The following is a 25,829-nucleotide window of genomic DNA, read 5'->3' as shown; positions in this document are numbered from 1 at the left end:
GATTGGGTAAGAAACAGCTTGAGATTATCCAGGCACTTGTTAAATTCTGGTATATATTTGGATGCCACTGTTACTGTATTCTGTTATTGTTTCTTTTAAATAATTTGTGAACATGTGATAAATCATATGTACATGGATTTTGTTGTTGTTGTTCAATGTGCCAGCGACAGAAATTTGCAGAAGGCAAGAGCTTGAGCATAAGTTAGATTTTGATGTAACTTATTTGCTCTGATTTTTGACTCACTTGTGTAAACAAAGTGAGTCTATGTTTTAACCCGGTGTTCGATTGTGTGTGTGTGTGTGTGTGTGTGTCTGTGTGTCCGTGGTAAACTTTAACATTGACATTTTCTCTGCAAATACTTTGTCAGTTGACACCAAATTAGGCATAAAAATAGGAAAAATTCAGTTCTTTCCAGTAATCTTGTTTAAAACATAATTGCACCACTGGGATGGGCACAAAAAAATAAAAAAAGAAGCCTAATTATATGCAAACTGCATTTACTGTTATATTGATATTTTTTGTATTCTCTAAACTTGGCACTTTGACCTCTTATTCTAACACAAAAACAAGAGTAGTCATTATTATCATTTTTTGTTCAAACAGGAACTTCTTTTGCTTCGCATGGAATTTTTATTTATTTTGCAAACGTTTTGGTGCAGATAGTAAAAAAGGGAAATTACTCTGTAATTAATGCTAGGGGACTTAATTTATCACAAGTGAGTCTTGAAGGCCTTGTCTCTCTTGTTAAAACATGAATTGTGGGTGGTTGTTCTTTCTGCATGCCAACAATAGTTTGCAAAAGGCAGGTATGGTGGTAAACCAAATAAATCCCATGTTGTCAAATTAGATTTTGGCTTATTTGTTCTTTTTGATGTAAGTCTGTTCTTTTTCCCTTCTTTTTTATTATTATTATTTTTTTTAATCTTTTTTTTCCCTTCTTCTCTCTCTTTTTTCCCACTTATTCTTCTCTCTTTTTCTTCTTTTTTTTTTTTTTTGCTGGTAGCATTTAGCATTTTTTGTTCTGGTGGAAGCCTTCAACAGAAAGCATTTTTCTTGTTGGCAGCATCTTTTGGAAAAATACTGACTTATTCATTGCGGTTTTACCAATCATTAATGAACAGGTAACCCAAGTGTTTGCTTTACATTCTTTTTGTTCGGGAAGATAGTGACACACAATAGTTTTTGATCTGCAAATTGCTAGAAAAACTGTCTCATCGAATGTTATCTAATGAGAAAAATATTTCTAAGAAACACTGCATTACATAAAAAAAATATTTAGATACATAACCCCTCACACACACACACACACACACACACACACATATATATAATGTGCACACAAATTAACAGATTTGGACATGGCATGGTCACAAACCAAAAGTAATATAATGAAGAGACTTTGTGACAACACAGATGCAACTCCCATCCAAAATAATCCACATAAACATATGGTCCAAAATAAGGGTTTTTTTGTTTTTTTTTTGGGGGGGGGGTTAATGGGCTACGTTCATAGGTGGCGTTAATGGGCTGTTTACTCATATATCCACAAGAAGGCTTCTATGTGTATGACAGGTTTTGGTCCACTATATAGGCAGTCATGCTCTCTTTTCAGGGGTGGGCTTGCTGGGTACACTCATGTTTCCACAACTCACCAAACACTGACATGGGTTAAAAGATCTTTAATGTGCCTATTTCATCTTTTGTGTATGTATACACACAAAAGGGATTATTGCACAAGCGGGTCTGCACATACCTAAGAGATCGGAATAATCTCCCTTTTAATCCACCAGGCAGCAATACTGCAATCCAATCCAGGATCCTAAAGGTCCAATACTCTAGGTTATGGTGCCTGTCAAATCAAAACAAACTGCATACATACTGACTTGTGACCTTTCTACTGTCAACTTCAATTTCAGACAGAACAAAAGTTTCAAAACTGGTAAATGAAGATAAATGATACGTTGGTCTTTAATCCTTTTCCATCCAATACTGAATACAAAAATATCAATGCACTTGTACATGAATCTTCAAAGAATTTCCCGAGGTTGTTTTGATAAACTTCTGTGACATCCAGAAAGAACCATTGTTTGACAGTCTGATGTTATGACATTTTCCATTAAATTGCATATCACTAGCCTGAAACATTTACTGGTACATATCAGGTTATATCTCATGAGGAATGAAAGTAATCCGAAACTGCCCACACCACTAATAACTGAAAAATGCACATGACATTAAAAGCCTGGACAACACCAAGGTATACAGAATTGCATAGTTAAACCCTGATAGCAGTAAATACTTCAGTAACTGTTCTTCTATAATAAAAAAAAAAACAAAACAAAAAAAACGTGTATATGCTGCATAGAGTCAAAATTGACTTGAAAGAAATGATCCCTATTAATGCCATTCGTCATTATTACTATCACTACTACTACTATTATTACTATTCTTATCATTATGTTTGTTTACCACATCTAATGGCCTCTGCTGTATTGGTCTTAGCTATACTGTTTGTTTTTTGATAACTTTTTATCCACCACTGCACTGCCATATATTTCTGTCACAGTTCTGCCTATTATAGGCAACTTGTCTGAGCCACTGGTTTGATATCACAAACACTTACAGCAATGTTTAGTCATGAGCAATGAAAAAAATAATAATAATAATAAAATAAGACAGGAAAAAAAAAGGAAAAGAAAAGAAGAACCGAAAAAAAAGTCAACAAAATCTCACTTCAGATCTTTGGAAAGCTCAAAACAATATATCGCTCAGTTCTTGGGAATTCCAGAGAATTTTCTTCTTCTGTCTTTGTGGGCTGCAACCCCACAATCTCTCGTACCTACAAGTCAGCTTTCAAATGTATACCAGTATCACGATATGTTCAAATCATATGACCCATCAAGTTACTGCTGGTGAATCATCTATACAATTCTACATCTATGCTTCAGATGTATTATCTGGCACTTTTGATTTTGGCCCAATCATTTGAACACATTCATTTTGGCCCAATCAATCAATCACACACACACAAAAAAAGAAAAACAGATTTGTAACATTGACTGCACAGTTTATGAATAAAATGCAGCAAGTCAGAAACACGCACACATGCACATAAACAAAATAAGCCTGATTTTGAAAACATCCCTTCAATGAAAGCACACATGCTGTCAACGCTCAAATAATATTAAACTGATGCCGCTGTCAGGGCTGCTTGTCTGGGTTTGTTCTCATTCATCAATCATCATCATACATACCTCTTTTCTGGTAAAGACTCTCACACATCTCACATCAGTATCCAACGTTGCTGAGAAAGCAATATACATTCTATACTAATTATCGTTCATGCATTTCTACTTACCAAGTCAAACCTTTCAGACAAAACATCGCTACAATGATGATGTAATTCATATCTCATCCTGGGATACCCTACACCTCTTACCCGGATAGTCTTTTTTTTTTCTAAGTCATACAATCTCTCACATTACACCGCTTCTTATTCTGACCCCTCAAAATTTTTACCCCTACAGCAGACGGGCGCAATAGCTGTGTGGTTAAAGCGTTGGACTATCAATCTGAGGGTCCCGGGTTCGAATCACGGTGACGGTGCCTGGTGGGTAAAGGGTGGAGATTTTTACGATCTCCCAGGTCAACATATGTGCAGACCTGCTAGTGCCTGAACCCCCTTCGTGTGTATATGCAAGCAGAAGATCAAATACGCACGTTAAAGATCCTGTAATCCATGTCAGGGTTCGGTGGGTTATGGAAACAAGAACATACCCAGCATGCACACCCCCGAAAATGGAGTATGGCTGCCTACATGGCGGGGTAAAAACGGTCATACACGTAAAAGCCCACTCATGTGCATATGAGTGAATGCAGAAGAAGAAGAAGACCCCTACAGCAAAGCCTGTCTCATCTACAATTGGTCCTGGGCAAAACAACCGGCAATGCACAGGTCAGGAATGTCCTTCCACTTCCACACCTGTAGTCTTGGCCAGTGCCAAGTCTTGACTATTGACAACATTTTCTGTTATGTGTTGCAGCATAGTTATACAGGCCAGGCACTGCAGACTTGTGAATCTTCTGGTGCTGATGGAAGGGAGTGTTCTTGTGGCCATCTTTCAGGGAGATGATCAACATGGGAGAGTCTCTTGGCGAGTATCTCTGCCAGCATCATGATCCCTGCCTTCGTAGGATGGCAAACGAGGCATGGTACCGCGCGTAAGCACCCAGCGAACAATACGATCCCCAACAGAGAAAGGAAAGACAGGATCGACTCAGAGGTAGAAAAATACGAAGAAATCGAGGGGGCCGAGTCGAAACGAGTACACAGAATGTAAGGACAATACACATGCAAGCCGCATACAACAAAATAAGGCCAAATGAAAACGCTTAATAGCCAAAAAAGATGGTACAGTGTTGACACCAAACAACATATACTCTCCTCCACCCTTTCCAGTTCTTGCTTCACTGCCACTGTCTTCCACTTCTAACGTCAACTCCAGTCAGTTCCTCTCTCCATGCCCTATCCAACAAATCCTGGCTCAGAAGCAACCCAATACTTCCGGATGATTGCAGATTAATGATCTACCGGATTTTATTCCAAAAGAAAGTGCTGGACACACCCCAGCTTTCTGGAAAATGTCTTTAACCCCTAGCAGAATACACCACAATGCATTTCAAATGCATTCACACATTTCAGTTTTCCATTTAAAACAACTACATGAAACCGGTATTTAAGACAGCCCCTTCCAACAAATTAAAAGCTGCCACAACTGGAAAGAGCTCTGAAAAGCATCAAGCGTTTCAGAGACTCATTACAAAAGGTTCCTTCACACTGTGGAAGAATTGGAACAATCTGAAACAAGAAAGCAGACAAAACAACAAACCCGGACTTGGAAGATGGACAAGAAGAAAATACAATTACTTATGCGGACATGAAGACCATCACTGAAGCTCACTGTAAACTATACCAGCCAAAAGACAGCTATGAAATCCTACTGACTATCCAGACCAAAGCAAATCATTTTCATCTGTCTGCAGGACAGAACACAAAACTAAACAGCCATATGCACAAACGCTTCCGCTTCTGCCATCCCCTCAGTGCCCATGTGAAGAAGCAGCCTAGACCAGCAATCTCCAGGACAGCAGGGACATCAGAGTCTGAGGGAGGCGACAACCACTGCCATACAACACACATTATCACAGGCCAGTGGTGGCTGTCCAGAGGACCACCCATCTCTTTTCTAGGGTTGTTTTCCATGCGTGACAGTGAACAAGAATAAGCAGAAGAAAACAGGAAGCCACTCATTGATCAGCTTCCTACAGTTCCTTTAATCCATTCCTATCCATCAAATCTTCACTACTGAGTACAATAAATGAAGGGAGTATTTTCTTTGCAAAAAATGGGGCTAAAGAATACATGGCCTTCAGTTAACATCAGGTGTGAGGCCCAAGCAATCCATCTCCCATCATGCTATCCCCTCTGTACAACTTCTGCAGGAATAAGCCTCATCTCCTGCCCATTACCTTGGAAATTACTATTGCTCATCCCTGGAGACAGCTAACTGATGTACTGGCTTATTTCCCTGTTAGCTTTCTTGAGAGACTACACCAGTGAAGTCTGAACTGGTCTCTTCCTGTTGCCTCGTCAACAATCTCCTGGATCAGTATTACATACTCCATCAATTCTATGCCATGGCGTTCAAATACATCACTACCTATGGCAACACTGGTGGTCTGATGTCTAGGATTACAGGAATAACATCTGTCTCATGGACTTAAACAGCTACTTCTGCACTATTCACACTCACACACACAGAAAGGCATAATTTTGAAAACATCCATAGATTTAAAGAACACACACACACACACACACACAGAGCTAAAGAGAGGAAACTTGCTGCAGCAGACACTTCTACTCAAAGCATTATGATGAGCAGTAGTACACATCTAATTTTCTGAAAAGAAAACCTAGAGCATCAGACTGACCACAGACATTCTGTTGAACGCCCAATGTATGTTGAAAGCTGCCACTGCTGGAAGACATCAAAAGCTGCAGTCAGGTTGGAGGTTCTCCTCTGCTACTGGTGAACATGTAACCCAGTACTACTTGCCACATGTGGGGAGAAAACCCCAACAATAAAATCCAATCTGGAGAGGGATGGACTCTGCCAGATTTGACTTGCCCAAAACGCACTGCATCACGAAGACGTTTTGACATACAGCTGACAGATGTGAAAGAATCTGGTAAACAGTTCTTCTCTGCGACACCCCAATGACTATTCACACAGGGAGAAGTAACAACACTGGTGTCATCTATTCAGTCATGTCTCAAATGTAATTATCAGTTTGTTGGTAAACCATTGCCCATTTTCACAGTGTGTCTGTTCTCCAATGAGATGACAGAATTTCTCCCAAGACCCCACACTTCCTTCCAGACTCACAACTATATGGTTTCTGTAAGAAAATTGCCCACAGATGAAAAAACACATGGAAGTCTAAGGTCTTACATATAGATCAAAATTTTCTTTGATTTTATGATTTTCAGTAACTCACCATCATTTATTTTTATAACTACTGTGATATCACATTCAAATTTCTCTTCTTAATCTGTTGAACATCTTGTTCCTTTTTTTCCATATACACTGATATGTAATTAAACTATCATCCAGAATATATCAAAACCCATACATGATGTGCGCGTGCATGCTCACACATACAAAGAAAGATACCAGAAACTTACAATCCCTCCAACCTTTACAAAAAGAAGAAAAGCAGAAAATAATACAGGTAATAAATAATTCTCCATGAATCCAGATAAGCAGATCTGATATGACTTCCCCCTCTCAACAACAGGGAGCTTCAGCAACACACATCACTGTTATTCTGTTACACTTTCTTCTTCTCCTTAGTGTCATCTCCCTCCACCTGCTTTTCGTCAGTAGGTTTGATAAAGAAACTGGGGTAGTATAAACACCTGTAAGCTAACACTTGTGGTACGATGAACATGCTGCCATTGATCAGCCAGAAAATAATTCGGGCTTGACCGCTCTGGGGAACACGGTAGGAGAAGGGTGTTCGGTAATGAAACGATGCTCCAATGTGTGCAAACTGGCCCTGAAATCATACGCATGCGCGCGTGCACACACACACACACACACACAAGCACACACACATCCATCTTATCAGTACAAAAGAAAACAATCATAGACTGATCCTGGTGCATAAAAAAAGAAAGAAAAAAGAAAGAAAAAAAGCAATATTCTAAGTCTTGTTTCCTACTAGCATGACCAAAAATACTGCTCAGTTGTTGAATGAGTGAGAAACCCTGCTCAAAGGGAATCTTTTCACCCCATCATTCAATGACAAACATCATCAGTCTGCCGACACTCAAGTCCTTGACATAAACTCAACACAGACTTGAAAACAGAAGGAAAATTAAAACTGCGTTCATGAGGTGAACAAATACGATGCTCTACAGAGTTTCAAAATCACAATCAGCTGGTGTTATGGGCTGTAGAATTTTCGTGTCTTTTTGTCTTTACTGGCCAGTCTACAAAGAAAAAGACTTAGTAAGTTCATGGCGACATCGTGCTGAAGAAATCCAGCATGTATAAACTCAAAACCTGGGTATGTGTACAGCATTCTGCTTCAGTCACAAAAAATTCTGTGCATCAAATTCAGGCTGCTCTCCCCTGGCAAATCATGACACAGTTAACCTGTCTGTGTATGTTTGCATCGGACATTCCCTTCTCTTATGCTGCTGTGATACCTTTTTATCCTTGCTAAGTACATGCTGCATAAAGATCTTTGATCTTTTTAATAATATTTTTATTCAAATTTTTCATTTTTTTACATAAGACATACATACCTTAGTTGGGTTGATCTTTAATTTATCATCTTATCAAAAAGATAAAAACCCAGATTCACAAGATCTGGTGGAGGGGTGTGGGGGGTGGGCACAAATTCTGTACTGGACTGCCTAACCAATCTCAGCAACACAAAGTTTGGTGTGTTTAAAGAAATTTCCCAAGTCTTCACAAGTTCCATAATCATAAGAAAATTCAACGCTTAGCAAACTTGGCACTGCTAAGATAACATATGCAATCCAACCGTGGTTCCAGCTGGAAGAGAACCCCAGGACCCTCAGTACAAAGCCAGGCATTTTATCCATCAGGCCATCATCCCACCAATCACACTACTTTCACCTGAAACAATATTTCATTCATTCACTCATTCATTTTCATTTTATCACAACAGATTTCTCTGTGTGAAATTCGGGCTGCTCTCCCCAGGGAGAGCGCGTCGCTACACAACAGCGCCACCCACTTTTTTTGGTATTTTTTCCTGTGTACAGTTTTATTTGTTTTTCCTATTGAAGTGGATTTTTCTATAGAATTTTGCCAGGAACAACCCTTTTGTTGCCGTGGGTTCTTTTACGTGCGCTAAGTGCATGCTGCACACGGGACCTCGGTTTATCGTCTCATCCGAATGACTTTTACCACCCGTCCACCTTAACACTGGCACCTAGAACAGACAAACTGGTGGCGATACCTGTGCTGCAGCCCCTGCATGCAGAAGAGACCAGTCCAGCATCCAGGTGTGGCCCGGCCAGAGCAGGCCGTAGATGGCAGCAATGTAGTACGGCAGGAAGTAGAACAGGTACACCATCATCTGCAGCATCACAACGCAAGCGGCACTACATAAATGCTTGCTCTGTCTTTTTGCTTTTAAAGCCCCTTGGCGCTTTGATTTTGTCTCCAGCAACATCGCGGAGTGGTCAGCCAGGAAGGTTAACAGAAACATTAGAGTTTCCTGTCGCAAGAACAGAACAATTTAAAAACTTTTTTTGTGAGAACAGCTGTTGACTGGAGCAATCTGAACGATGACCAGCTGCTGGCAAGGGTGCAGGACCACCATCACAGTGGCAGCAGCATACACGTTGTGTAGAAAGCTACACAGCCAAAACCTCTCCCCCTTGTGTATATAGCCGACTGGGATCCTACAACATACCCCCATCAAAGTATATAAAAAAAAAAATAATTTTTAAATTACATACAACCTTTTCTTCAGTCAAAGTGCCTTCCAGTTGGAAAATGGTACACATATTTTTCAGCATGGTGAACCAGAGAGCGGAGGAGGACAGAGACAGGTGGAGGAGAGTGGTGGCGTTGTCTTCACTGGTGTCCAAGTGACATTAGCAGAAGTCATGGGACAGCTAACAGGTAACATATATTTTTAACCCTTGACTGACCTAGAACTAAAGATCTATTATTACTGTAGTATTTCAATATTCAGATGATTCTGGTTCAAATCTCAGCTGGGATGGAAAAAAAAGAAGAAAGAAATGGTTACAGGGCATTATATAAAAAATAAAAATTGTGACAGTACTTTCTCAAAAAATTTCTTTCTTTCAACAATGCAAATTCCCATCAGTACATTTTTTCCCAATTTTCTCTGCTTTGTCAAAGTGAATGCCCTTTATATTGTCTCGAGGATGTGTAAATGAACACATGTATGCATGCTAGTATATTTCAGCTAACATTCAACACACATACACATATAATGGTGACAAAAATGAATGTGCTAAAGTCAATCTGCAACACATGCACACGCAAACATGTATACACGCACACAATTACATGTACACACACACACACACACACACACACACACGCACGCACGCACGCACACACATACGCACACACAAACCTGAACTTTGGAGAAGGTGGTAGTATCACCCAGGTAGGGTTCAATGTGGTGCAGATAGTACTGAGCCAGGCGAACCTTTCCATCAAAAGCAGCCTGAAAGAAACGTGAAGAACATTAACCCCTTGACTGCAGCTGACATGTGTGCTTGTCAGTGAAGGACTGTCACCTCACTGAGATAGGACAGAGCTCACAGGTCAGCATGTCAGTGAAGGACTGTCACCTCACTGAGACAGGACAGAGCTTACAGGTCAGCATGTCAGTGAAGGACTGTCACCTCACTGAGATAGGACAGAGCTCACAGGTCAGCATGTCAGTGAAGGACTGTCACCTCACTGAGACAGGACAGAGCTTACAGGTCAGCATGTCAGTGAAGGGCTGTCACCTCACTGAGACAGGACAGAGCTTACAGGTCAGCATGTCAGTGAAGGGCTGTCACCTCACTGAGACAGGACAGAGCTTACAGGTCAGCATGTCAGTGAAGGGCTGTCACCTCACTGAGACAGGACAGAGCTTACAGGTCAGCATGTCAGTGAAGGGCTGTCACCTCACTGAGATAGGACAGAGCTTACAGGTCAAGATGTCAGTGAAGGACAGTCACCTCATTGAGATAGGACAGAGCTTACAGGTCAGCTTGTCAGTGAAGGACTGTCACCTCAGCGAGAGAGGACAGAGCTCACAGGTCAGGATGTAGGTTGACTTTCTTTATCTGGACGTCTCCCTTTTGAGGATCTGTATTACTTTTTGTCCAACAAAACCAATAACACCACTTAAAGCTAAACATAAAGTAGTAAATACACTTCAAATCATGCTATATTAATCTCATTTCACCCATGCTCCAAAGTCAATATGTCAAACTATGCACCATTCAAACTGTTATGCTCTAAGGTGTCTGTCAAAAACAGCAATGTACCCAAGTTACTGAAGTTTCAATGCCCTTGTTAGTCGTGAAAGTTGTGTACACACGAAATACAAATTCAACCTGGGTAACTGACAGTCTCACTTCCAATATAAAATTGCATCTGAGATAAAAGATGAAAACTATAAAAACAAAACTAACTGTTTTTGTATGTTTGTTTAACATACACTGATACAGCAACAAAAACCAATAACCTTTAACCTTTCTATTTGCAAAAAAGCCATAATACTAGAAACAAATTTTGGAAGAAATTTCCATATTAATACTTATCATTATTGATACTTCGATCAGAAACTGAACTCTATGCACTTTACACAAAGTCATTAGCAAACCAGCTTGCCTATCTAGGTAGAACCAACTGAATGCTAGCCTGTAGGCACTCATCATTTCCAGTCTTTCAGTCAGGCTTTCAACCATGTGCAAACATACACCTGTATATAAGAGTGGATTTTTCTTCAGAATTTTGCCAGGGACAACCCTTTTCTTGCCATGAGTTCATTCTGCATACAGAATCTCGATTTATCATCTTATCCAAATAACCAGCATCCAGACCACCACTCAAGGTCTAGTGGAGGGGGAGAAAATATCAACGAGTGTAGGATTCGATCCTGTGCAGTCAGATTTTCTTGCTTCCTAGATGGACCCATTATCACCAGGCCAACACTCCTTCTTCTGCGTTCACTCGTATGTGCACGAGTGGGCTTTTACGTGTATGACCGTTTTTACCCCACCATGTAGGCAGCCATACTCCGTTTTCGGGGGTGTGCATGCTGGGTATGTCCTTGTTTCCATAACCCACCGAACGCTGACATGGATTACAGGATCTTTAACGTGCGTATTTGATCTTCTGCTTGTATATACACACGAAGGGGGTTCAGGCACTAGCAGGTCTGCACATATGTTGACCTGGGAGATCGTAAAAATCTCCACCCTTTACCCACCAGGCGCCGTCACCGTGATTCGAACCCGGGACCCTCAGATTGAAAGTCCAACGCTTTAACCACTCGGCTATTGCGCCCGTCAGCCAACACTCCAAATTATATCATTTCTATTTACTGCAGAACAAGGTATCTCAATAAAAAAAAATTAAAAAATAGCTAACATCAAGGTTGATTTGTAATGGTTCTATTATGTCTGTCGTGGAATGTCCGACTCACAGTAAAGCGGAGTACAGCTAAGACACTGGCAGCCAAAAAGTACAGCACAAAGAAGAAATCCATAGGACGTTTCCAGATGCTGGCAGCAGGTGGCTCAGGATTCTCTTCAATCTGAAAAGTATATGGAAACCAGATTTATTTATATACACTTTTTTTTTCTTTTTCAAAGTATGTGGTGTGGTGTGTGGTGCATATCTCTGTATGTGTACCTGTAGGGGTGTGTGTGTGTGTGTGTGTGTGTGTGTGTGTGTGTGTGTGTGTGTGTGTGTGTGATTATTTTATATCTCATGTGTGCTAAGTTGTGGAGCAAGCTTGACCCCATTCTTCTTCTTCTTCTGCGTTCACTTGTATGCACACGAGTGGGCTTTTACGTGTATGACCGTTTTTACCCCACCATGTAGGCAGCCATACTCCGTTTTCAGGGGTGCGCATGCTGGGTATGTTCTTGTTTCCATAACCCACTGAACGCTGACATGGATTACAGGATCTTTAACGTGCGTATTTGATCTTCTGCTTGCATATACACACGAAGGGGGTTCAGGCACTAGCAGGTCTGCACATATGTTGACCTGGGAGATCGTAAAAATCTCCACCCTTTACCCACCAGGCGCCGTCACCATGATTCGAACCCGGGACCCTCAGATTGGCAGTCCAATGCTTTAACCACTCGGCTATTGCGCCCGTCAAAAGCTTGACCCCATAAATCCTACAGAAATTGATATATTTCTTCCAAAGTTCACCCTCACACACACAAACATGGAACACTTCAATACAATCAAAAGGTCAAGGTTACAGATCCCCTAGCCTTTCACAGCCATCGGGGGGAGAGTGAATTCATATTCGTTGTGTCTACAGCCTGGCAAAGGAAGGCAGGGCCCAATCCTCTCTTTCAATCATTTTAATCTTCCCCAAGTTAGGTACCCATTCGAACATGGGTTGAGTGGGAAAAATCAGAATAAAATGCCTTCCCCAAGGACAACACAACATACTGAAACACAGCCTCAAACTCTGATCACTGGTGAACACTAAATCAAGTCCAATGCCTAAGCAACTCTGCCATGACACCAAATCCACAACATATCAAAAAGTGTATAAGAAATACAGTTCATAAACAATAAAACATAATAAATATTTCTATGTCATATTCAGATCCCCTGTTTTAAGTACTTGATTTTTTTTTTTCAATTGAAAAGTGAAAGCTTACCTCAAAGTCGTCATCTTGCCTGGGTTGGAAGAAAAACTTGGCTCCAAAGTAGAATGAAAGAGCGATGAAAACTAAGTTGAGAAGACATGGCCACCGAACTCCATTAGGGCCTGCATAATAAGCTGAAGTGCAAGCGCATTTTTCATCCAGTCTCAAAACGTTACTACATTTCATCAAAAACTGAATTACACAGCTGATATCATGTGATAAATCAATATCCAATTACTATTCCTTTTGCAAACATCTTTGTGTAGAAACACAAACATGCTCACTCATAGTCATACAAACACACACACACACACGTGTGCGCGCGCGCTCACACACACACACACACACACACACACACACACAGATGATTTATTGATACTCCTCATTATCAAAATAAAATCTAAAAGCAAAAATGCTTCAACAATCTCGTTTCACAAAACATTATAAAGCTGAATTACTCTTGGTCTGATTCATTTCACAAAACATTATAAAGCTGAATTACTCTTGGTCTGGTATCTATCAAAAGCCTGTACAGCTTAAATCAGATTTCGTGAGCTGTCTTTTACTCTACAACATCACAAGATATTTGCTGTTCATTCCCTTGGCAACAAATCACTATTCTGATCCATGGGTACACTGGTCAAGGGTTACATTGGTCAAGGATACCCTTCCCCACCACAGCTTGTTACAAGAGAACCTGCTTGAATCTTTCCTCCGACGGACGCAATAGCCGAGTGGTTAAAGCGTTGGACTTTCAATCTGAGGGTCCCGGGTTCGAATCTCAGTGACGGCGCCTGGTGGGTAAAGGGTGGAGATTTTTCAGATCTCCCAAGTCAACATATGTGCAGACCTGCCAGCGCCTGAACCCCCTTCGTGTGTATACGCAAGCAGAAGATCAAATATGCACGTTAAAGATCCTGTAATCCATGTCAGCGTTCGGTGGGTTATGGAAACAAGAACATACCCAGCACATACCCCCGAAAAGCGGAGTATGGCTGCCTACATGGCGGGGTAAAAACGGTCATACACGTAAAAGCCCACTTGTGTACATACGAGTGAACGTGGGAGTTGCAGCCCACGAACGCAGAAGAAGAAGAAGAATCGTTCCTCCTCCTGTCTAAAGATAACCAAGAAATATATCAGCCCTGGTCACAGTTGTGGCTCTGCACAAGCATCAGACTCTGAGCAAAGTACTGACCGATGAGAACACTGGGCATCAAGATCATCACACTGTGGCCCATGGACCCAGCCCAGTACAGCCCCACATCGCGGTAACTCTGGCTGAAAATGGAACACACAACAGAACAGAAAATGTAGCAGAACATTCTTCTCTTTTCTTCTTTCTTCTGTGTGTAAATTTGACACAGAAATTTATTATATATATATATATATATATATATATATATATATATATATATATATATATATATATATGGCTTTCACCAAATAGGCATTCAAACTGATCAAAATATGAACTATGCACAATGACTATTACCATCTAGACATCAACAATATAAGTGAAATTATGCACAATAATAATATCATCAATAAGAGCTTAAGGTTTCTATGTGAATCATGTCTCTTATTTAGTAGAGAGTACGGTATTGGTTGGACAAAAAACAGTATCGTTCCTATAAACTGTGACCATTTGTTGAAAATATTTTGAAATAATTTGCATGTTTTCACTACATCTGACTGATTCTGAAATATTTTGGCAAGAGCACTTTACATATTTTTTCAAGGCAGTACACGAAAACAATAAAATAACTACCACAGATTTCAACATCACATCACCCATAAAACACAATTTTTCCTCATATACAGTGGGGATATAGTGATAACAAACACAGACAACTATGAAGGACAAAACCTTTCACTAAAAAACAACAACAACCAACCAACCTTTTAAAGTAACAATAATAAAACTAATAACCTCAGTAAGTATCAAGTGGTCTTGAGGTCAAGTCAGTGGACTCTGAAATGTATCAGAACAGTTTTGTTCTACACAGATGTTGATACTTAGGTGTTTACGTTTGCAGATCAAGTTGTAGTAGTGTTCAGCTTTATGTCATTGCTTTTAAGTGATATTAGATGAGAGAAAAAAAGGAGGAAGAAAGGAAGCTGAAGGTAAGGGAATGTGTTTAAAGAGCGCCAGTACATGAAAATGTATTGTGTGTGCATGTGTGTGTACGTTTACATGTGCAGATCACATAAATGCACTCAAATATTACTAACCAACATACCAACATACCAAATCATCAGCCAAAAACAATGAATGATCCAGCAATAAAATACTGATATCAAAAACATTCTGTACTCACGACTTTCTGTCACAACCGAATTTCGCCGAACTTACTTCCAGCTCTGTGCAGCCAGTATCAGCAGGTACATGGCGTAGTGAGCCACACCATCCCAGTAGGAGATCAGGGTACCATGAGCTGTCTTCAAGTAGGGCTCTCCGTCTCGCAGGTAGAAGGACATGAAGTTCGCAACAATTCCGTCATTCTCCAGCGCTATGACCAGGTCAATCACCGAGGTGAATGTAAAGATGCCCAACACTGTAAACAAAATAGATATCTGCACATCTGGAAACCTCTGTACAAAGAGCTATGTGAAGAGGTGGCCTTGTGGTTAGGTGCCCGACAAGGAAACAAAGTGTCAACATGTTTGAGTCCGATACACAGACCAGGATTTTTACTCACCCCTTCACCTGGAGTGGTGTAGTCATTTGGATGAGACAATGAACTGAGGAACTGAGGGTGTAGCACTTTTCACATGTAAGCCTGCTCAGTCAGGCTTTGACTGCATGCATTTTGTATGTGTGCATCTATCAAAGTAGATTTCTTCTGCAGAAGTTTGCCAGAGGAAAACACTTATGTTGCCATTGGTTCTTTTTCAGTGTGCCAAGAACGTGCTGCATACAGGACCTTGGTTTATCATCTCATCCAAATGAGCAGATGCTCAGTTTGATTTTTCTTTTAAACCTGGGAGAAAGGGCAAGACAAGGATACAAACCCAGACACTCATGGACACTGCATAAGGGTCTTAACCACTGTGCCATTTCCCTCCATAAAGAGAAAGAATAATTAGTTAGACAGAATGAGGGCTAGCAGGGGCAGTCATGAAGAGCTTAATGAGTGATAGTGGGAAGGAGGGGGTGTCGATGCTGTAAAGTGTTGGCCAAGTGGTAAGGAATCTGTCCAGGAAGCAAGGGAATCTGAGCGTATGGGATCGAATCCCACACTCGCCAGTATTTTCCCTCCTCCAGACCTTGAGTGGTGGTCTCAATGCTAGTTATTTGGATGAGAAGATAAACTGAGGTCCTGTGTGTAATATGCACTCAGCGCTTGTAAAAGAACCCACAGCAACACAAGGCTTATCTCTGGCAAAATTATACAAAAAGTCCACTTTAACAGGAAAACAAATACACCTATAGGCAGAAAAAAGAAAAAGAAAGAAAAGGGTGGCACTGCTTTCTAATGACGTACTCAGGGGAGCGCAACAAGAATTTCACACAGAAAGCTGTTGTTACAAAGAGTAATACAATAAAATTCAACTGTCATTACATCCAAACCATTTCAGACTGCAATATCATCCACAGTATATATCCAACTGTCATATCATCTATATCACATTCAACTATAGTAATATCATCCATACCATACACAACTGTCATACCATATTTAACCATCATTATCTATAGCATATTCTACTCTATGTCATCCATACCGAACACAACTATCATACCATATTTAACCGTCATATCATCTATAAGTAACATATTCAACTCTTTACATCATCCATGTCATATCATCTATAACATATTCAACTCTCTTTACGTCATCCATACCGTAGAAGAAACTGTCGATTTTCTGCGGCCGGTTTCTGACAACCAAGAAAGGCACGATGGAAACGACGGCCAAAGCCAGCCCCCCAGCCATCATGATGAAGAGAGGGTCCTTCATAGAGCCCAGCTGGTTCAGCATGTAAGGCAGCGGGATGGCTGTCAGGGAGCACAGGAACACGGAGAGGGGGCCAGCCAGAGCCATGGGGCCTAAACTCTCTCTCTTCTTGCGACTTGAAATGGCTTGCTTCACCAGCTTGAGTTCATAGTCACCCTTGAACATAAACGAAAAAAATGCGTGCTTCAGGGATGCTTTGATAACAACAGCTTTCTACTCAATTTTAGACATGAACAGCAGTCCACAATTCACGCACAGAGCACAGCTTTTTAAATGCACACATGTACACGTATCTCACACACAGAAACATTTATGCATACACAAGAGAAATGGCAATATCAAAAACAAGAAGAATGGGGACTGTATATCAACAGAATGCTTCCATTCAAGAAGAAAACTAAACAACCTGTGATGTATAATTTCGTTCAAAATTTGGTTGCTGAAACTACAATATTCAATTGAACAAAAAAATTATCGCTGTGTAGTTCAAGAACAGTCTGATGCAAGTTGACTTTGTGTGTACATTGGTTTTTATATGGTTTATATATAGTCTGAAAGTGTTTATCTGTCCCTTTCTGTGTGAACATGAATGAATTTACAAGTGTGTGTGTGTGTGTGTGTGTGTGTGTGTGTGTTCATGTGTATCTGTCTTTTCACATAAAAGGTCAAAACTATATTTATGCATGTCTTCATTGTATTTGAAAGAATATAACATCAACGTGCTAACTTTTTTGATCATTCTCTTATCACACACACACACACACGCACGCACGCGCACACACACACACACACACAGAGCTATACAACACATCCCAGTCAGTGGACAGCATTAACACAAGCATGTATGTTTTGGCATTGCCATGGGACATCATTATAGTTGTGAGATATGTGCAAACTGACGATGCTGCACATACATTCATCCTGATAAATCTATGTCACTGGATCCATCTCATTCAGTCATTGTCTACATCACTGGCTTTGTGTGCATTTTGTTCTGATTCAACTCGACAAGTGGTGCTTCTGGTTGCTGCTTAATTCATATCCTGATACGATACAAAAATAAATAATAAACACAACAAAATAAAATATAGATTTGTTCTAATTAATGTGCATGACAAGGGCAAGTTTCAGTACAGATGTTAGAGATCCATTTTCCCTCTGTGTTGATATTGTTCGGTCCATCATCTTCTTGGTTGTCAGTTCCAGTTTCAGGTTCATACAAGAGTCAGTCCCTTCCAGCTCCCATTCTCACTGCTTTGGTCGAAGGTTGTTGTTTTTATGCAAAGGAGACAGAAACATCGGTTTTGAGGAATGAGGTGATGAGCCTCCCTCCAACTTGGTTATACGATCTGTTAGTGCCCTTGCCTTATTAATCCTCATCCTCAGTCGTTTACATGGCTTTAAGCTCACTGCAATCTTACATATATGTGATATAGAAATGATGAAATTATCGGAATCTCGCTGCCCAGTTTGCCTTCGCTGTGTGGTTCAGGCCAATTTTACTGCCACAACTGTACAAGTTTGCACAACGCACTGCGGCGTGGGCAGAAACCGACAAAGGCGATTTCACAATGAAAACAAATGCATAAATGAGGAGCTTTGCAACCGCGTTTTCTTCCACTCTCTGCATTTGAAATAGTGTGCATTCTAAATAATTCAACATTCGATAATCATCGATGTTTGTTTGCACGCACCTTCTACACCCCGAGCCAAGGGTTTGTTACTCTTGATTACCAGTTAGCCACCACCCTGCTCTCCCTTATTTTTTGCTCGCATTCCACAAATCGAGGTCAAGGGAGACCGGCATGGCTACTGTTGTTCTTCTCTCTGTTACTTTGAAACGACCCACAAAACTGAATGAAGTGGATAAAATGGGTGCAGCATAACTCATCAAGTGTGTTCGATAGCTAGCTGAAACACACACACACCGTGCATTCCTACACACCATTAGGCCAAGCTACACAGTTGATCCAATCGTCCAATGTATCAAAACTGGCTGTCGTGTCCGCCCGGCGAAGTCGACTGACCCAGCCAAAGCACAGCTTGACCGCAGGCGAATACCAATCGGTCGTTAAAGCTTCTAGCTACACATGGCCAAGTGGTTAATGTCACAGACTGGTGACCGGGCGGTCGTAGGTTCTGGCTCACGGCGGACATTGTGACTGATTCGGAGGTGCTTCAATCGGGTCCCAGCGAGATAGCAGTCTCGGCATATCTACCCAGGAATTGAGGAAAACCGCGCCGAGGATCGATGTCAGTGACGTGGAAAAAAAAATTAAGTTAAAAGACAATGAATAAAACGGATGATTTTGATCTCAGTGAACTATTTGCATTGAATCCGTTTAAGAAAATCGGTACCAGAAACACTGACTGGTGAACTGATGAACTGAACTGGTATTTGTATTTGTATTTCTTTTTATCACAACAGATTTCTCTGTGTGAAATTCTGGCTGCTCTCCCCAGGGAGAGCGCGTCGCTACACTACAGCGCCACCCATTTTTTTTTGTATTTTTTCCTGCGTGCAGTTTTATTTGTTTTTCCTATCGAAGTGGATTTTTCTAGAAGAATTTTGCCAGGAACAACCCTTTTGTTGCCGTGGGTTCTTTTACGTGCGCTAAGTGCATGCTGCACACGGGACCTCGGTTTATCGTCTCATCCGAATGACTAGCGTCCAGACCACCACTCAAGGTCTAGTGGAGGGGGAGAAAATATCGGCGGCTGAGCCGTGATTCGAACCAGCGCGCTCAGATTCTATCTCGCTTCCTAGGCGGACGCGTTACCTCAAGGCCATCACTCCACTCCACTGGTATGAGCTTATCGTCACAGTGTACTGAGAAAACAACCACCAAAAACAGTATCATGTAAAATAATAATAATAATAATAAGTTTTTAAAAAAAATAAAAAAAAAACACGGCGCAGAAACAACAAACGAACACTGACCCCCCTCCTCCACCCGGCCCTGCAGCAACGCAACAATAACAGACAGCATGAGGAGTACCACCACGGCCGCAACACTGAGCCGACTCGGCCGTCAGTGAACTAACAAAGCCGCCGGTAACTGATCGGGGGAGGGGGGGGGATGGACATCAACGTCAGAAGTAACAGTGTTTCGGAGAGCCTGGCAAGCCGGGAAGAGTTTCTACTAAACCAATCCACATTTAATTCATTTCTGGGTCGAAACTAAACGAATCCACATTTAATTCATTTCTGGGTCGAAACTAAACGAATCCACATTTAATTCATTTCTGGGTCGAAACTAAACCAATCCACATTTAATTCATTTCTGGGTCGAAACTAAACCAATCCACATTTAATTCATTTCTGGGTCGAAACTAAACGAATCCACATTTAATTCATTTCTGGGTCGATTTCAAGACCCTTCTCGACAACCGTGACTTGCCCAACTCCAAAAATGGAATCATTCTATGATTATGATTTACCTAGTGTCTGATCTGGGAAATGAGGGTATCCTCTTGGCGGCGGCATGCAAACTGACACTCAGTGGTGACCAACTGATTGCAAAGCGTGTCAATGAGGGCCGGAACGTTTGTTCAGTATAAGGCCTCGAGGCTAAGGCGATTATCACTGAAGCCAGTCCACACTACTCGTGTACCACTACTGCTACTAAGTACTCAGTCTAGTACTGCTACTATTACTACTACAGTAACAAAGTTTCCAACATGTACTTGATGGACTCAGGCTGTCACTATCTCAACTAAAACAAGTATCATCAATTCAATGATAGGCCATTCAGTCGTTCATCAATTATCAACTCAGTCAGTGGACAATCCATCAAATTTCTTAACCATAATTTTTTTCAGTGGTGACCCCAGCTCCTCACCCCATCGCCGGAAACAGGAGAGAAGAGGAGCGGGAAGTGGTACCAAATAAGGAATCTGTATGTATGCAATCGGATTCCACTTATTCTGTGCCGGCAGTTATTGTGCAGAATCTGGTGGACTGAATCAGTGAGTGCGTGTGCTCCGGCACCGACTGACACTGTCAAGCATACACACACCACCATCACCATCACCGCACACACGCGCTTGTCAGTGTTCTATATAATACATACCAACGTCATGATGAAAACGCCTGATTAAGTGTCTTGGTGAGACAGTGCACATCCACAGAAAACGTCAAAGTAATTATATTTTTGACGGAGTCGATTGCTGGCCAGATTAGAGGTTGAATTTCAATGACATTGTCCTTTGAAAGCACTGTACTGATGCTTGATAATAACTTGATTCACATCAGTTATGCAATTTCAGGTAACTTGAAAATGCGTTGTTCATTGGATTTTGGCTAACCGTGTTACTGAAAGGCCAGGAATTGCGACAGGAATAACCAATGGTACGATAACAGCTCAGTTTTTGTCAGTGAATTTTCCATTTTTACTAGACTCATGTGATTTTGAAGTCTCGATTTTATTGCGGCGGTTTTCTCGTTCTCGTCGGCTGATATGTGTTCGTGCAGTGTTGAACTGACTCAGTTGCGCAAAGCATTGAAAAAAAATCATGAACTTATCTTGTCCATAACACGTGCACTGGCCGAATACGTGCAAAAATCTCGGCTGCACATGTGTGACAGATGGACACAACTGAGACTGATTTCCCTCGATCACCCTCTCTCTCTCTCACTCTCTCTCCCCGCTGACACTGCTCAGCCGACGAAGCCAGCTCGACACAGACGATTGTCCCGTGCCGCTGTCTTTTTCAGTCCGGATTCTGACAGTTCTGTAATGAAGTGGTGACGCCCTACCCATGGCCCACATGACCTCTCATTTCATGAAGGCCACGTTCGGCTACGGCGAAACACGCAAGTCAAGCTCCTGTCCTTTTCCACAAGAGAGACAAAGTCTGTCAGATTTTTGCAGGTCCTTTCCTGCAGTAGTCCTCACCACCCTCTTTTACGCCAGCGAGACCTGGACTGTCTACAGCAGACACGTACGCCAAACAGCACAATCGCTTCCACCTGAGCTGTCCCCACAGACACCTCCACATCAGGTGGCAGGACAAAGTCCCCGACACGTAAGTCCTGGAGCGAGCTTGCCTCTGCAGCGTCTACATGCTCCTCAGTGCAAAAAGCCCAAGCCAGGTGGGCTGGACATGTGGTCAGAATGCCAGACAGTCGACTGCCGAAGCAGCTATGCACAGAGAACTCTGTCAGGGCAAGCACTCAGTTGGAGGGCTGACCAAACGCTACAAAGACTGCCTCAAAGCGTCCTTCAAAGACCTGAGCGTCCACATAAACACGTGGGAGACGCTTGCTCCGAACCGTCCAGCTTGGCGCAGCAAGATCACCACAGCCGGGAGGCCGCGCAGCTGAAGCCAGGCGCATCACCGAGGCGCAACGAAAGCGTGCTGCGCGCAAGGCCCGAGCAGTATCCACTGCCACGATAGTACCCACTCAGTTGTGTTCCACGTATAGGCGAACCTCCAGGGTCCTGACTGGCCTTATTAGTCACCCCCGGACCCACAGCCACCGATCTTCCATCTGATAATATTTGAAGTCATGGTCATCTACGAATCCGAAGGACGAACATCACATGCGTGTATTGTTTAGTAAGTCTATGTCAATGGAACTGGTGTGTGTGTGTGTGTGTGTGTGTGTGTTTAGTTTAGTTTAGTTTAACGTCTTTTCACTGCCGATATTAGACGGGTAAAAAAAAAAAAAAAAAAAAAAAAGTATGTGCGAGATGAGGCGTGAGGTACATGAGAAAAGGTGGTGGGATGACTATAGTGAGTAGTCGAAAACGAAGAGTCACGAAGGACTGTAGTTACTAACAGTGAATTATAACATGAATTACAACAGTAAGTTAAACATCTACAGATAACAAAAACGTGATCAGTCGAAGGTTTATACCAGCTGGAATTTGAATCAAACATTCAGAAATCAGTCTTTTTAAGTAATGAATAATTATTCAAAACATCTCCTAAGGACAACTGAAAATGTGTTTGGTGGAAACTGGTCGGTTAGTTTTTGAAAGAACAGTTGTCTTGTTTTTGGACACTGAAGAAGTATGTGGTAGACATTGACTTCTTTTCCGCACAGGCACTGTATATTTTTTGCAAAATCTAATTCGAAGGGCATTCAAACGGAATCTATGAATTAAACTTCTAACTTGATTGGTCTTGACTGGGAGGCAAATAAATCATTTAAGAAAGACTTTGGGTTGCTTGCTGTTACTGTCTTCATACAGTGACGGTAATAATGGCAGTCAAAATCTTTTAGCCAATGTTTATGTCGATCACTTGACACTTTTTCTATACACCTATAACATTCTTGTAGATCTAATGGTATCCTGAGAAGCCTTCGCTGTTTCGCGCTGCCTTTCTGGCAGCCTGATCTGCCCTCTCATTTGCAAAAAATCCAGTGAGAAGGCACCCAAATGAAAGTCACATGGATGCCTTTGATCGATAATTGATGTACAATGTGTTTTATTTCTGTGATCATCTCAAGGCGTGATTTATTTATTTGCAAATCTAAGTGCATTTAACGCCGATTTTGAATCTTCGCAAAGTAGGATTTGACTATCCTTTTTATGAAAATCCAGGATGTAGTTTACGGCCAAAGGTATGGCGAAGAGCTCAGCAGAAAAGATAGAAAGATAATTGCCCATGTGGTACATTTTCTCACGGTTCAATTCCGGTATCACAAAAGCTGCTCCCGCTCTGCCATCGTCAAGAACCGAACCATCTGTATAGATTTTAAGGTAATTTTTATATATTCATTTTCTATATGACAGCATACGGAGCTCTTTAGTATATTCGGTGAATCTTTTTTCTTTTCTTTTTTCTTTTCAAATTTGTGTAGTCCATATCAAAGTTTGGTTTTCTCAATTCCCAGGATGGTATGGTTGAGAATGAGGGTTTAACAGCAATATCTTAAAAATCAACTTCTGAATCGATGACGATATCTTCAGTAAATGTATTGATAGGCTTTAGGGACTGGATTGTTGTGGCCCTTTTAGCAAAATCTTTCTCTGATTTTAACTCTACTTCATTTTTGGAGAAAGTTTCATACACTGAGCTTCTTAAAACAAATTTTGTGGCAGCTACTTTTCTGTGTTCATCAAGGGGTAATACACCAGCGAATTTATAGGCTTTGCAATCTATACATTGTAACTTTTTTTTTTTTAAATAGGTATTGTGGTGCACTGAAGAACACCTCCTGAGCATATATGTCAACTTTGAACGTACAAGAGCCGTCAAAGGGCGCTTTGACATCCTGTCCCCAATGGTGTTTGCTGACAACCTTGAGAAAATTCAGACTTTTTCTCGATTTGTTTATTATATACTCGATGTGGTGCTTCCAGGTAAGTTTGGATGTTAGATAAACTCCCAGAAATTTGACAGTATGTATATAATTTATGACAATACCATCTAGAGTGAACACACTGAGGGAGTTTTTCGGGATCATTTACCGAATTAAAAAGCATGATGTTCGTTTTCTCTAATGGTAGGGTTAGTCCATTTTCTATCATGAATACGCTAATTTTATCAATTTAGCGCTGGTAAAACTTTCTTTGTATAGATCAATACCCTGGTTGGAGTTTTGCGTTTCATCGTCACCTTCTTCCACAAACAGATATCATCAGCAAACTGCCTTAACCTTGTTTCTCTTGATAATGTTTTCGGTAGATCTGCTATCAATATGTTAAACAACATAGGTGCAATAACTGATCCTTGAGGCAAGCCTATTTTAAGCGGTCGCGAGCTTGAATATGTGTTTCCTACTCTTATTTCTATTTTTCTGTTCGATAAAAAGTCCTCAATATAAAGTACATATAACCAGTTATACCAATTGTTTTAATCTTGTACAGAAGTCGACTATGCCATACTTGTTCATAAGCATTTTTAACATTTAAAAAATGTTCATAGATTTTTCCGTCTCGCAAACTGTTGCTTAACTTGTGTTGTTAATTTTACCAAATGATCAGGCGTGGACCAGCCTTGTTGAAAACCAGCTTGGTTGACAGGGATTACTTTGTATTTTTCACAGTAATATACCAGCCTGTGCAGTTGTTGTTTTTCCCCCCATGAGTTTGCATGTGTGGGATGTTAAAGCAATTGGTCGGTGGCTGTGTTTGTCTCTTTTGGGTTTTCCCTGTTTGTGTATGGGGACAATGATTGATTGTTTCCAAGTGAGCGGAATTTTACCTTCGCTCCAGCATTTCTGAAATATGAAGTGAATGAAATGTATCGTATTCGGTGGTAAATGTCAAAGCATTTCATTTGAATTTCCATCCATTCCAACAGATGTTTTCTTGTTAATGAGATTAAAAATGAAGTCTTTGACTTCATGAAGTGTGACTGAACAATTTATGTAATGGTCAATTATGGTGCTGGGGTCCTTATATATTTCGTTATCTTTTTGGTTTTCTCTATACCTTATTTGTTTCGCTGTTAGTCCACTGGTACTACTGTTTTTAGCAAACATTTGAGCAAAGGCTTCAGCATTCTCCAAACTTGAAGGTAGATCTGAATTCGGTAGTCGAATGGGGCACTGTGGCAAATTAATGCCATTTTTCATAGTTTTAAGTCTTTCCCAGACCTTTTGTATATCTTTATAGTTTGAAACTTCATTCTTACAAAAGGACGACCAGTATTCCCTTTTTGCTTGTTCATTGACCCTGTTAGATCTGTTTTTCGCTTTTTTCATTTTAATGTGGTTTTCGATAGATTTATCTCTAACGTATGTTTTCAATGCAATTTTTTTTCTCCTTTGCTTTTTCACAACGACACAAGCTTCGTTCCACCGGCAGATATTACCAAGGTGCTTGTTAGATTTTGTTTTATATTGTGGAATAGATTCATTTGAGGCAGTCAACACGACATTTGTAAATAAAGAATATATAAACTGTCTACATCTTTGCTGTCAATTACG

General features: G+C 41.0%; 1 protein-coding gene across 1 annotated transcript; it reads right to left on the bottom strand.

Moving 5' to 3' along the window:
- Positions 1–5,049: 5,049 nt before the first annotated feature.
- LOC143282147 (transmembrane 6 superfamily member 1-like) lies at positions 5,050–18,662 on the bottom strand. The gene is made up of 9 exons (XM_076587687.1): positions 18,637–18,662; positions 16,831–17,098; positions 15,337–15,538; positions 14,179–14,261; positions 12,993–13,102; positions 11,789–11,899; positions 9,716–9,808; positions 8,558–8,677; positions 5,050–7,120 (listed from the first exon to the last, which is right to left on the bottom strand). Exons 2-9 carry the CDS (start codon positions 17,027–17,029, stop codon positions 6,893–6,895), a joined length of 1,146 nt encoding a protein of 381 aa, XP_076443802.1. The 5' UTR covers positions 17,030–17,098; positions 18,637–18,662; the 3' UTR covers positions 5,050–6,892.
- Between the last annotated feature and the right edge of the window lie 7,167 nt (positions 18,663–25,829).

The sequence above is a fragment of the Babylonia areolata genome, chromosome 5 (genome assembly GCF_041734735.1).
Source record: "Babylonia areolata isolate BAREFJ2019XMU chromosome 5, ASM4173473v1, whole genome shotgun sequence".
Lineage (NCBI taxonomy): Eukaryota > Metazoa > Mollusca > Gastropoda > Neogastropoda > Buccinidae > Babylonia > Babylonia areolata.
Note: the sequence above shows the minus strand (reverse complement) of the source record. Positions and strands in the feature narration are given on the sequence as shown.

Excerpts from the sequence above, each read along its gene's own strand:
- LOC143282147 (XM_076587687.1), bottom strand. The coding sequence starts at position 17,029 with ATGGCTCTGGCTGGCCCCCTCTCCGTGTTCCTGTGCTCCCTGACAGCC. Across the intron at positions 13,103-14,178 it reads GATGCCCAGTGTTCTCATCG|GCCCTAATGGAGTTCGGTGG; the intron begins GTCAGTACTTTG and ends CTTATTATGCAG. Across the intron at positions 9,809-11,788 it reads TAGCTGTACTCCGCTTTACT|GCTGCTTTTGATGGAAAGGT; the intron begins GTGAGTCGGACA and ends CGTTTCTTTCAG.